Source organism: Triturus cristatus, chromosome 5_1, assembly GCF_964204655.1.
Source record: "Triturus cristatus chromosome 5_1, aTriCri1.1, whole genome shotgun sequence".
NCBI lineage: Eukaryota > Metazoa > Chordata > Amphibia > Caudata > Salamandridae > Triturus > Triturus cristatus.
The window spans coordinates 8,433,749-8,446,512 of record NC_140587.1 but is presented as its reverse complement, the minus strand read 5'-3'; the positions used below and the strand labels follow the sequence as shown (position 1 = coordinate 8,446,512).

General features: G+C 45.9%; 1 protein-coding gene across 2 annotated transcripts in view; it reads left to right on the top strand.

Moving 5' to 3' along the window:
• The window catches only part of LOC146829941 (collagen alpha-1(XII) chain-like), a 95,204-nt gene that overhangs the window by 26,651 nt on the left and 55,789 nt on the right, over positions 1-12,764 (top strand). Inside the window, exons 1-2 of one of the 2 annotated variants that reach the window (XM_085604203.1) lie at positions 9,888-10,013; positions 11,157-11,252. In XM_085604203.1, coding sequence (XP_085460329.1) covers positions 11,207-11,252 — 46 coding nt within the window. In that variant the 5' untranslated portion in view covers positions 9,888-10,013; positions 11,157-11,206. Of the gene's footprint in view, positions 1-9,887; positions 10,014-11,156; positions 11,253-12,764 lie in introns of those variants that run through there. The other variant, XM_085604202.1, reaches the window with a different exon arrangement.

The window sequence follows — 12,764 nt, the reverse complement described above, 5'->3', positions numbered from 1 at the left end:
TATTCCAATGAGGAAGAGGCATTTTGCTGCTAATCCCTGTGACATTCCAGCATACTATTTTTAGCTGGCAATTGGGTTCTGGGTTGGGATGTGGTACGTCGCCCGAGATGGCTAGGAGGCCGCTAGTGTATGCCTGGTTCTGTAATTTAGAGCTTGTGTTTAAGCTAGTGCCTGCCCCCCTACTGTTTTTCACTGCTCCACACCCTTGTGTACCTTGCCCCCTGCCTGTCACCCTCTCATAGGGGCATATTATCAAGGACGGCGTTAAAATTATTGCCGCTTTAGCGGCAGGAAACTGCCACTAAAAGGGGCGATAATGGGCTTAATAATATGCCCTTGTGAATTCCCATAGAAGCCCATGTTCCCACCAGAACCTGGGCTTCTATTGTAATTCTCCAGGGCATATTATCAAGCCCATTATCACCAATTTAGCGGCAGTTTCCTGCTGCTTAAGTGGCGATAATTTTAAAACCGTCCTTGATAATATGCCCCATAGTTTGGTAACTGGGTGTCCCTTGGGCCCACACTCATAATGGGTTTTATGAAGCGGATGGGGGTGCCCCTAACCTGTTGAACCCAGCCATTCACCCTCTCATAATTTGAAAGCTGGGTGCCCCCTGAAACCGCACTCACAATGGGTTTTATGGAGTGGGCAGGGGTATCCCTAGTCTGTTGATGGACCCTCCCCAAGAGTCTGTGTGTGCCCCCCAGGTTCGAGCTGCATTAGAACCTATCTCTTACAGCTACTTACTTCCAAACAGAATCTCCAGAAATATTGAAAAAGTTACCATCTACACATTTCTCTCTTAACAATCTTTATACATCTTATGCAGAGACATTTTTATTCCATATTCATCAGTGACACTATGAACGCAGGATATAAGCTGGGAGACTACTAGCTTATTCATTTAGCCAACAAGAAGCATCTAGGGGCATATCAGCAAGGGCCGGCGATAATTATCGTTCAGCGATCTTAGCGTGAGGATAATTATCGCCGGCCAACTCTGAATTTTATCGCGGAGATAGCGTGCTATTAGCAACCCTTATCTCCAAAGCGATAAAATTCAGAGCGCAAGCTCCCAATTGTGAGATTTTCGTTGGAAATACAGCGATAATCCCACAAGGTTTGACGATAGCTTGCTGATAGGGATAGACATACTTAGCCATGATATCCACCTTACATAGGATATCATGGCTAAGTCAGAAAAATACCAGACGTAAAAAAGCAGGGTTAACTGCGGTTAGCGCTGCTTTTTTTTTTATCTCTAACAGGGTTAGCGATATCCTTGATAATAGGAGAAATGTCGCTTAGCAACATTTCTCCTATTATTTTGCTCTTGAACGCCCCCTTTGCATCTCATTAGAGATGCAAGGGGAAGCAAAGAGTAAAAGGGTGCTAATGTGTGAATTTGCGTGTTAGCACCCTGTTGCTGATAGGGCGCTAGTTTTATCTCTGCTTTTTCGTCTTTTAAAGCCAAACAAGCAGAGATAAAGCCCTTGTTGATATGCCTCCTATAGTGATACCCGCTATAAAAAACTCTAGAGGAGAATTACTCACTCATCCTTCTGGAATCTTGTCACAATTTCAGAATTATTATGAAACACTTTACACAGCTTTTAGCTGTTTGGATCAGAAAGAGGAAGTTACCTGTTTTGTAAATCTTAATCTCTCTAAACTAACACAAGAACAAAGTGAAGATTAGAAAAAGAAACCACAATAGATGAAATAGTTAAGGCAATTGACTGTTCGGCTACTGGTAAGCACCTGGGGGCATATTTACAACAACCGGCGATAATTATCGCAAAGCGCACTTAGCGCTAGGATAATTATCGCCGGCTAGCGTGGATTTTTATCGCTGAGATAGCGTGCTATTAGCAATGCTTATCTCAATAGCGATAAAAATCCTTACGCTAATTGGCTAACGTGAGATTATCGCGGGAAACCCAGCGATAATCTCACGTTAGCTTGTTGATATGGACTCACAAACTTAGCCATGATATCCTCCTTCCATAGGATATCATGGCTAAGTCAGTCCTGAAGCAGGTGTTAGGAAAGTAGCGATAACAGGGGTTATCGCTACTTTTCCTGACGCTATGCTTCATAGCGTGGGGCTTGATGATAGGAGAAATGTCGCTTAGCGATATTTCTCCTGTCATGTTAGGTCAGGAACGTCCACTTTGCATCTCATTAGAGATGCAAAGCTGGGCGTTAGAAATCTCCACGCTAAAGCAAGGTTTCACGCGTTAGCGTGACCTTGCTAATATAGCGATAAAATTATCGCCGCTTTTCGGCCGAAAACGGCCGCTAAAGCGGCAATAATTTATTATCGCCTCGTTGTGAATATGCCCCCTGGGGACGATGAATTTCCCATTGAATTCTATAAAATTACCAAAAAATACTCATCTGCAGTTTAAGATGTGTCTTCAACAAAGCATTACGATCGGGACATTTACCTCCTGATTTCTTACAAGCTTGCATAACGGTAATCCCCAAACAAGGTAAAGACCATTAAGTATGTTCAACCCAAAGGCCAATCTCAATAATAAACTTGGGGGCATATTTACAAGCAGGCGATAAAAAATTATCGCCGCTTTTGCGGCTGTTTTCGGCCGAAAAGGGGCGATACTTTTATCGCTATATTAGCAAGGCCACGCTAACGCGTGAAACCTTGCTTTAGCGTGGGGATTCCTAACGCCCAGCTTTGCATCTCTAGTGAGATGCAAAGTGGGCGCTCCTGACCTAACATGACAGGAGAAATGTCGTTAAGCGACATTTCTCCTATCATGAAGCCCCACGCTATGAAGCATTGCGTCAGGAAAAGTAGCGATAACACCTGTTATCGCTACTTTCCTTACGCCTGCTTCAGGACTGACTTAGCCATGGTATCCTATGGAAGGTGGATATCATGGCTTAGGTTGTGAGTCCCTATCAGCAAGCTAACGCCACATTGCGTGAGATTATCGCTGGGTTTCCAGCGATAATCTCACGTTAGGCAGTTAGCGCTAGGATTTTTATCGCTGAGGAGATAAGCGTTGCTAATAGCACGCTACCAGTGGTGGCCTCCAGAGCTGGGCCCTGCTCCGGCGCCCGCTGAGGAAGTCAGGAATCTTGGGGTGTGGTTCGACAATAAGTTGTCCTATATTCCCCACACCAAAAGACTGGCCGGGATCTGCTTTGGCACCTTACAGTGTCTCAGACCTATTTTTAAATTTTTTGACCCCACAACCAGGCAAATCATAGTTCAGGCTATGGTTCTAAGTAGATTGGACTATGCTAGTTCACTTCTATTGGGATTGAACAAAGCGGAGCTTCTCCGCCTTCAGCGTATCCAAAACGCGGCGGCCAGGATGCTGGTCGGCTTGCCTCGCTTCTGTTCTGCCCGTCAAACCATCCAAAATTTGCACTGGCTCCCGGTGGAACAGAGGATCAAATTTAAGGCACTTTGCCTTACTTTTAAAATCCTAAAGCTGTCTACTCCTCCTATCCTTGCCCAGACTATATCCCCTTATCTCCCGAACAGAGCGCTTCGCTCTGCAGGATCAAATCTGGCAATTGTTCCCCGCTTCAAAAGAGCTAGAATGGGTGGACGTTCTTTTTCGGTGTTGGCTGCCTCACTTTGGAACACCCTCCCCCCTTCGCTTCGTTCTATCACCAATCTGCTTCCTTTCAGGAAATGTCTGAAAACTTTTCTGTTTGCTACGACTTAGTTCCTTCAGCTCATCCTGACTAGTATTTTCTCTCTGTTATGTTTTACCGTCTCCTCAGCGCCAGGACGCCACTTTGCTGCGGCATCTGTGCGCTATACAAAAAAGTTATAACATAACATAACATAACGCTATCTCAGCGATAAAAATCCACGTTACCCGGCGATAATTATCCTCACGCTAAGAGCGCTGAGCGATAGTTATCACCGGGTGTTGCTGATATGCCCCTTAGATGTTAAAATGTTAGCCAAAGTCTTAGCCTAGCGTCTTAACTCGGTCATTACTTCTCTTATCCATCTATCTCAGGTCGGCTTTGTTCCAGGTCAATCCTCTACCAATCACCTCCGCTCTATTTCACACTTATTATGGCAATTATGTAACGATGCTGAGCTGAAAGTCCTCCTTTCCTTGGATGCGGGAAAAGCTTTGGCTAGAGTAGAATGGGGTTACTTCTTCCGTACCATGGAAAGAATGGGATTTGGTAAAGACTTTATCACTTTCACCAGATCCATGTATCACTCACCCACGGCAGCTGTTAAATGCAGTGGCTTTAAATCCCCATACTTCCATCTCATTTGTGGCACTGGTCAAGGTTGTCCATTACCTCTGTTATTATTTCTTTTTGCTTTAGAACCACTACCTATCGCCATGCGGCAAAACATGGATATTAAACGCAATGAGACCGCTGCCGGATAACTAAAACCTCTTACCATGCGGATTATATCTTTTTGACTCTCTCCCATCCAAATTCATCTGAAACCTCTTTAATTTCAGAATTAACCATTTTTTCATATTTATCACGGTTACAAAATTAATTGGTCTAAATGTGAAGCAGTACCAATGACTCACACTATCACTCAAGCCTCGATTGGAGATATTACCTTTAAATGGTTACATTCCAAATTCAAATATTTATGGATACTCTTTAACCCTGGCATAAAAGATATGGTGATGGATAATCTCAATCCCATCATTGGCCAGGTTAAAAGAGATTGGTCCTGCGAAGGTGTGATGTCGTTGTTGCAGGCGTTGGGGCTGGAGAGCTCTTTGACGATGCTGAAGAGTTCCTTGCTGTTGTGGGTGTTGTTGTCCAGTCGTTCTTTGAATGTGGTCCTTTTGGTGGTGCGGATCAGTTGGTGGTGTTTGCGGGTGGCGTTCTTGAGGGCTGTCATGTTTTCTGTAGTCTGGTCGTGGCGCCAGGCTTTCTCGAGGGTGCGGCAGGTTTTCTTGGAGTTTTTGAGGTCGTTGGTGAACCAGGAGGCTTTCTTGCTGCCGTGTCTGCTGGGGGGGTTCTTCAGTTGTGCGAGGTCATCGGCGCAGTTGGTGAGCAACTGCGTGAGGTTGCGGGCTGCTTCGTTGGGGTCCGTCGTGTTGGTGGGGGGGTTCTGGCTGAGGGAGGTGGTGAGCTGGTCAGCGGTGATCTTGCACCAGCTTCTGGGGGGAACCTGTTCTGGGTGGTTGTGGGTCGTGGTTCTCCTAAAGTTGAAGTGGACGCAGCTGTGGTCTGTCCAGTGCAGTCCGGTGGTGTGGCTGAAAGAGATGTGCTTGCTGGAGGAGAAGATGGGGTCAAGCATGTGGCCGGCATTGTGGGTGGGGGTGTTCACCAGTTGCTGGAGTTCGAGGTTGGCGAGGTTGTCCAGCAGGGTGGCGGTGTTGCTGTCATTGTTGTTCTCCAGGTGGAAGTTGAGGTCTCCTAGGAGGATGTAGTCTGAGGAGGTAAGGGCGTGCGGGCTGACGAAGTCTGCGATGGCTTCGCTGAATTGTGTGCGTGGTCCCGGGGGTCTGTAGACGAGGGTGCCTATGAGGGTGGTCTTGGGGTCGGTGTGTATCTGTAAGTGAAGGGGTTCGGCGGCGGTGAGGGTGTCGTCGGAGTTGGTCGTGATTCGGATGGTGTTTCTGTGGACGATGGCGATGCCTCCTCCGGCTTGGTTGACACGGTCCTTCCTGGCGATCTTGTAGCCATCCGGGATGGCTATGGCGATGTCGGGAGCTGAGGAGGTGTTCATCTATGTTTCTGTGAGGAAGGCGACGTCTGGTGATGTTGTGTCGAGAAGGTTCCAGAGCTCGACGGCGTGCATGTTGACGGAGCGGGTTTTGAGCAAGATGCACTTGAGGTGGTCGTTGCTGGAGCCTGGCTTGGTGGGTGCGGTGCAGGATCGGGTGCAGGTGAGGTTGCAGGCGTGGCAGGTGAATGCTCCGTGGGTGCATTTCGGGTTGGCTTGGTAGCAGGCTGGCTGTCGGCCGGTGTTGAGTGCGTGGAGGGTGGCGGCATCGTATCTCTGTCGGGTTGGCTGGCTCCGGCGAGGTCCAGGGGTTCCGGCAGTGGGCGCGGTCCAGGCGTGGACGGGCGTAGACGGGCTTGCCTTTGGCGTGCCTTTGGCGCGCAATCGGCACGCCCGCGCGGTCCCTGCCATATATGGCGAAGTGGGAGGGAGGAGCAGCTGGAAGGCGGGAGCGGGGCGGCGAATGGGGAGCGGGTGCCACGAGAAGGGGGCGGGGCCGCAGGAGAGCAGCGGCGGGGAGCGGAAGGGGGGGTGGAAAGAGCGGGAAGACGGAGCGGGAGAGCGAGGGCAAGCCTGGGCAAGCCTGGAGAGCAGGGGCCCTAAGGAGAGGCGGCAGCAAGAGAGGCCAAGAAGGCAGCAGCAGCAGAATCTGGGCACACGGGGGCCGTGCAGAGTGGAGTGACCGGGTCTTAGATATGGTTGAAGAAAGGAGACTGAAAATGCAAAAGAAAGCATCTGAAGGAAGAGTGGAAAAGATAGTCTGGGATGTTGAGATGGTGTGAGAAGTTGGCCTGGCATATGCTGGTCACTTGCACCAGTCCAATTCGACTCTTATGGTGATAGGTTTAAAAGACAACCTTTAAAGAAAGCTATCCTAGTGGTAGCTGTGGAGAGCAGCCTTCAGGCTAAGTCTTGAAGGAGTGTTAAGCTTATTGTTTTACCATAGATAACCTCTTGAATGACCAAATGAAAGAGTATTCCACACAGGTAGATATATAAAATATATGTATTTATTCTAGACAGAATCCCACAGTCTGTTTATGAGGCCAATGCAAAGTTATAATTCAAACAAGCATTGATAGATACAATAAATAGCACTGTTAACATTGGGCCCCAGGGGGGGACCAAACCATATACTAAAAAAGTGGTATAAGAACCACGACAATTCTACAGAAAATGCCTAGGGCATTTAGGATCGCTGGCCCCTTTAGAATCCACCCCAGGTTATGAGGAAGGGGACCCACGGGAGGCGCATGCAGTGGAAATAGCTGCTATCGGGATCTCTATTGTAGCCTATGGAGAATGTCGCAGTTTAAAGACAATTCTAGCAGGAGTTCAAAGATAAAACTTTAGAGTTAAGCTTTTGAGGAGCCCACTACCACGAGAGTACCGAGGTACCACTGTTACCTGCCCCAGGGAAGCCGGGTGCATAGGTCGTTTTCGATGTCGGGTCGCGGGCTGATTTTCAATGGAAAAAGAGTCAAAACTGCTTCTAGCCAAAAGCGTCGATGATGCCGTGAAGATTGAAGATGTAAAGTTTGTAGAGAAGAACCTGAAAGCAGAGGGGACAGAGTCTGGGTCACGGCAAAGTGACCAGGAGGCTCAAAGCAAAGCGCCCTTCGATGTCGGGGGCTTCAGGTGGAAAGTGGTGTAGATTGGATCTGCAGCCACGGGCTCCGGGAGGCTTCAAAGAAGGCCAACTTCTGGAGGGCAACTGGCCCACGTTGGGTGAGGGTCGCTGTGGTGTTAGTGTCTGGATTAGATCCACTAAGCCTTGGCAACCGCAACTCACGCAGGATGAACAAATCTGCTACGGTGCAGACCCACGAGGTCTGTGAGAGGTCTCCTTTGGAGAGACTGTAGAGCAGGCCTGGAGCAACTAGGGGAACTCTTGATTGTTGAGATTGACCTCTGCTAGGGCCCACAAGTTGAGAGACAAGGGACCATGGGAGGCAGCAATTTGGAGTGCATAAAAGGGCACCCACGGGCCACTGGAGGGGGCTAGGGCGCTGGTCTTTGGCACAATTTCTGTAGAGTGGTTGGCTCGTGAACAGGCCAAAGCACAACTTCCCCACTGGTCAGGGTCATGTGCTATGCAAGAGGTTGCCAGTGTCCTGGGGTATTGGGGATCTCGGCACCCACGCGGTCCACGGTGCCCAAACTCGTTGAGCACACTCACTGGCCTCTGCGATCCTCTGGAAACCCACCTCAAGGGCGCTGGAAGTCGACGAAGTCCGCAGGAGCAGCAAAGTTCCAACTGGGTCACTTGCAGTGTTTCAGGTGCCTGCCAAGCAGGGGGATAACTCCTTTATCCCAAGGGAGATTTCTTTAGTCAGCTGGGCAGCAGCTTGTCCAAGGTCAAGTGTGTGAGGTCCAAGATTAATCCGAGGCTCTGGGGCCACGTTATTCACCTTTATCCCCAAGATTAGGGGAGTGTCCAGAGTAGTGTCCACCAATGAGTGGTGAGGCGGGAAAGGGTGGCTACACCCTCTCCCCTTTGTGGAGATGGTGTACATAAGTTAGGTAGTTTACTAACACATAGGAAAAGAGAATCTTGGTCAGAAATTGTGGGAGACATTTTTGGAGCATTGATACCAGCAGTGGGAATATCTCTGAATGCACATAAAATTAGAAAACTATCAACAGTGGTGGATCGCTTGTCAACAAGCACCGCTGGAGGATTTTTATTGGTAAATACTGAAATGGTTGCCATGCGTGCCATGGTAATGCAAAATCAACTTGCCCTTGATATATTATTGGCTAAACAGGGTGGAGCCTGTGGAATGCTGAAAGTTCAACATTGTTGTACTTACATTCCTGACGAAAGTAAAGATCTGGAGATCTACATTAAAAATATTACTGAATTGCACGACAAAATTGCACCACCGGAGGTGGAAAGTGTTTGGGAAAAGATTGGAAAGAAACTTTCTTCTATTAAAGATTTCCTAGTAAATTTAGGTAGTACATTTATAGGTAGAATCCTATTTCCATTAACATGTGTGATTTTCCTAGTTTTAATTTTAAGATTAGGATGTCTATGTTATAAAAGAAAGAAAATACAGAAAAAGTTAAAAAGAGAAAGTATTAAAAGAAGACAGAATAAAAGACAAGAGAAGGAATTTGAAGAAGTGGAATTAGAAGAAATTAAGGATAGTGTGCATAGAACAGCAAGAAGAGAAGATATTGGGGAGGCTGAAATGTGAATTAAGACGAAGAATTCATTTCGCTTTCATGACAAATTGATACAGAATTGATGGAGCGGGTAGTACAAAATTTTGTATACCACTATTTTGCATGAATATACTAATTATATAATCTATTAATTATAATATTACTAAATGAGTTTGCATGTTTATTAATCAACATTATTAATACTCGAATTACACGTGGGATTTGCATTTTGCATGGCTAAATAATTTTTATAACTAAAATCCGTACGCATATTAAAAGTAGTATATGTAGTAAATAGAATAATGTATGATATATGTTGCTTTTGTAATGTTTTGTAATGTTGCCCAGGAGGAGGACCAAAAGGGTGAAAATAATTGTTTTAAATGTCGCTATACGCTAGATAAATGCAAGCACATAGAGGGATTAGTAAGGGGATAACATTAGATTTATTATTTCTATGCATTAATTATTCTTTTGTGTTTGTTTCGCTTAAGTTGGCATTTGGGCCTAAATCCAAAATGGCCGCTAACACTACACGACAAAGTGGCCACTGTCCCATGAGGTGCAGAGTGAAATGCGCAGAAGCGACAAAGAGTCTTCCAGACCTCATCGTGACCCGCACTCATCATGTACCCAAGCAAGGACACTGTTGGATAACCGCCAAGACCAAGGACAATTGGTTTTTACAATAAACTGGAATGAACTAACTTTAAAACTTGTGACCTCACCCCTCGAACTAGACCGGAAACCGAAAACTGACATCGGACGATCTCAACCAGCCAATCAGAACTGTGCTACAATATCAAATTTGTATCATCTCTACTTTATTTTATTATAAAAATACGTGGTAGAATAGAGAGGGTTCGCTAGGCTTGAGCTGGAGTTTTGACGTTGACAACGCTATCGACGCTGATGACCGATAGACTGGATGCTGCCCGATCATCTGATGACTGCAAACGTTTCTTAAATCTACGGGCAATGATAACAGCTTGCACGTATCTGGTCCAATGCCGATCTTTGGGACTGTAGCGTGCTGAGCAAAGAACTTAGAGATTTGGCTTGCTTTTGGACGATTGACTGCAAATTTGATTATGCAGAGCCAATGAATCAGAGGACTCCAAATAGCCAGAGTAGGTAAATATGACGTTCTGCGCTTTACTAAAAATTTGATAAACGTTCTAAAAAGCTTTGATGAGACAAATACGAATTTATTCATTATGAAAATTTTAGATAAACAATTATTGATTAACAAGAAATTATGAGTTGTGAGTTTCATTTAAGAGATAGATTCTGAAGTCTTAAAATGTGTTTTAGCTGGTTCTAAATCACCATCAACCAATCCAACCAATTTGGTCCATTGATCGAAGTGGGAGGAGTGCCTTGATGTTTAGGATTAAAGATCTGTAGGTGATAGGGGTAAATGTATATTATGTAAATAACTTTTCCTTTCCTATAGGTTATAAGGTGTTCCCCTCACACGTCCGGCGCTAGAATTATGCATCCCTCCTTTGTGTGCAGACCGGTACGGAAGTAACATGTGAAAGTTGGTGTTATGGGCCCCACCAATGACTGCATGTGTGAATGAGCTAGTGTGATCGTGGGTCTGTGACGCAGGGAGGATATCGGCACGGGTTATTTTCCCGTTGTCAGGGGTTTCCGCGCTGGATCACAGGCAGCGATCCTGGACTTACTCCTCTATTATTAATTCCAAGCCACCTGCAAAACAATGCACGCTACTTTTCCAGCTCCTCCCGTTATTATGAAATCGCCAGAACAATTATTAACCACACCGATCTCTCGTAAATTGGTCACCAGGCTCTATACTGTCACGCAAACAAACACTCCATGGCTTGCCCCAAAGACACTAGAACAATGGGGAGCAAGCTGATGGAGCCGCCACAGAGGAACAGTGGGCGTTTGTTGTTCACAATCAAGATAGTTATCCCCTAACTACAAGCTGAGGCTTTTTAAATTCTTGCACCGATACTATCGCACCCCCTTACAGCGATACAATAACCGTTTGTTACTGACTGTTCTGATTTATGTGGAGTTGCATTTTATCCCAAGTAATGTAAAACTGTGTAAGGTGCTCGAGCTGTACTGTTTGATGTTGCAAGAACTCCCTTACGAGATGTCTGAACTGAGACCATTGTGCAACGCATGTAACTAATCTGCTTTGTTATATAGCTGTCTGAAGAAAGTTATTATTATTTATTTTTAAGTATTGAAGGGCAATTAACCCTAGTAATAAATAATGAAGTCATATTTTATTTTCAGTTGGCTCAGAGCTCCGATGCTTGAAGAGACAAGCTATAACCCTGGGCGTGATGACAGCCGTGAGCACCTTCGTAACCATCGTTCTTTACCGCCTGGGTAAGCAGCCGTGAGCAGCTCTTCACACACCTGACCAGTCTGTGGCACCCTCTGCTTCAGATGGAGGGAGCAGGCAGCAAGGACTGGATGAAGGGACGTGGAGTCTGATATACAATTCCTATTCACACACCAGGGATGTGCATTTTGCACACCAACTGGTTTGCGAATGGCAATGCAATTTGTGATGCAACATATGTATAAAATGGTTGCATTGCCAAATGTACAATCACAGGAGGTAGCAAAATGACTTGCCTTATGAATAATAATTAGGACGGTCGCAATTTGCGACCCCTATCATTAGCTCGGAATGCAGGGCAGAAAGCCTGCTAGGAACATCAGACCTCCGTTCTTATATTTGCATTAATTCTATCATTAGCTGTGAATACTCAGGTGAAGGCCTGCTAGGAGCAGCAGACCTCCACTCTTGTATTTGCATTTATTCTATCATTAGCTGTGAATACAGGGATGAAGGTCTGCTAGGAGCAGCAGACCTTCATTCTGGTATTTCATTTATTCTATCATTAGCTGTGAATACAGGGGTGAAGGCCTGCTAGGAGCGGCAGACCTCCATTCTGGTATTTGCATTTATTCTATCATTAGCTGTGAATACAGGGACGAAGGCCTACTAGGAGCAGCAGACCTCCACTCTTGTATTTGCATTTATTCTATCATTAGCTGTGAATACAGGGATGAAGGTCTGCTAGGAGCAGCAGACCTTCATTCTGGTATTTAATTTATTCTATCATTAGCTATGAATACTCAGCTGAAGGCCTACTAGGAGCAGCAGACCTCCACTCTTGTATTTGCATTTATTCTATCATTAGCTGTGAATACAGGGGTGAAGGTCTGCTAGGAGCAGCAGACCTCCATTCTTGTATGTGCATTTATTCTATCATTAGCTGTGAATACAGGGGTGAAGGCCTGCTAGGAGCGGCAGACCTCCATTCTTGTATTTATATTTATTCTATCATTAGCTGTGAATACAGGGGCGAAGGCCTGCTACGAGCAGCAGGCCTCCATGCTTGTATTTGCATTTATTCTATCATTAGCTGTGAATACAGGGGTGAAGGTCTGCTAGGAGCGGCAGACCTCCACTCTTGTATTTGCATTAATTCTATCATTAGCTGTGAATACAGGGGCGGAGGCCTGCTAGGAGCACAGGACCTCCACTCTTGTATTTGCATTAATTCTATCATTAGCTGTGAATACAGGGGTGAAGGCCTGCTAGGAGCACAGGACCTCCACTCTTGTATTTGCATATATTCTATCATTAGCTATGAATGCTCAGGTGAAGGCCTGCTAGGAGCAGCAGACCTCCATTCTTGTATTTGCATTTATTCTATCATTAGCTGTGAATACTGGGACGAAGGCATGCTAGGAGCAGCAGACCTCCATTCTTGTATTTGCATTTATTCTATCATTAGCTGTGAATACAGGGGTGAAGGCCTGCTAGGAGCAGCAGACCTCCATTCCTGTATTTGCATTTATTCTATCATTAGCTGTGAATACAGG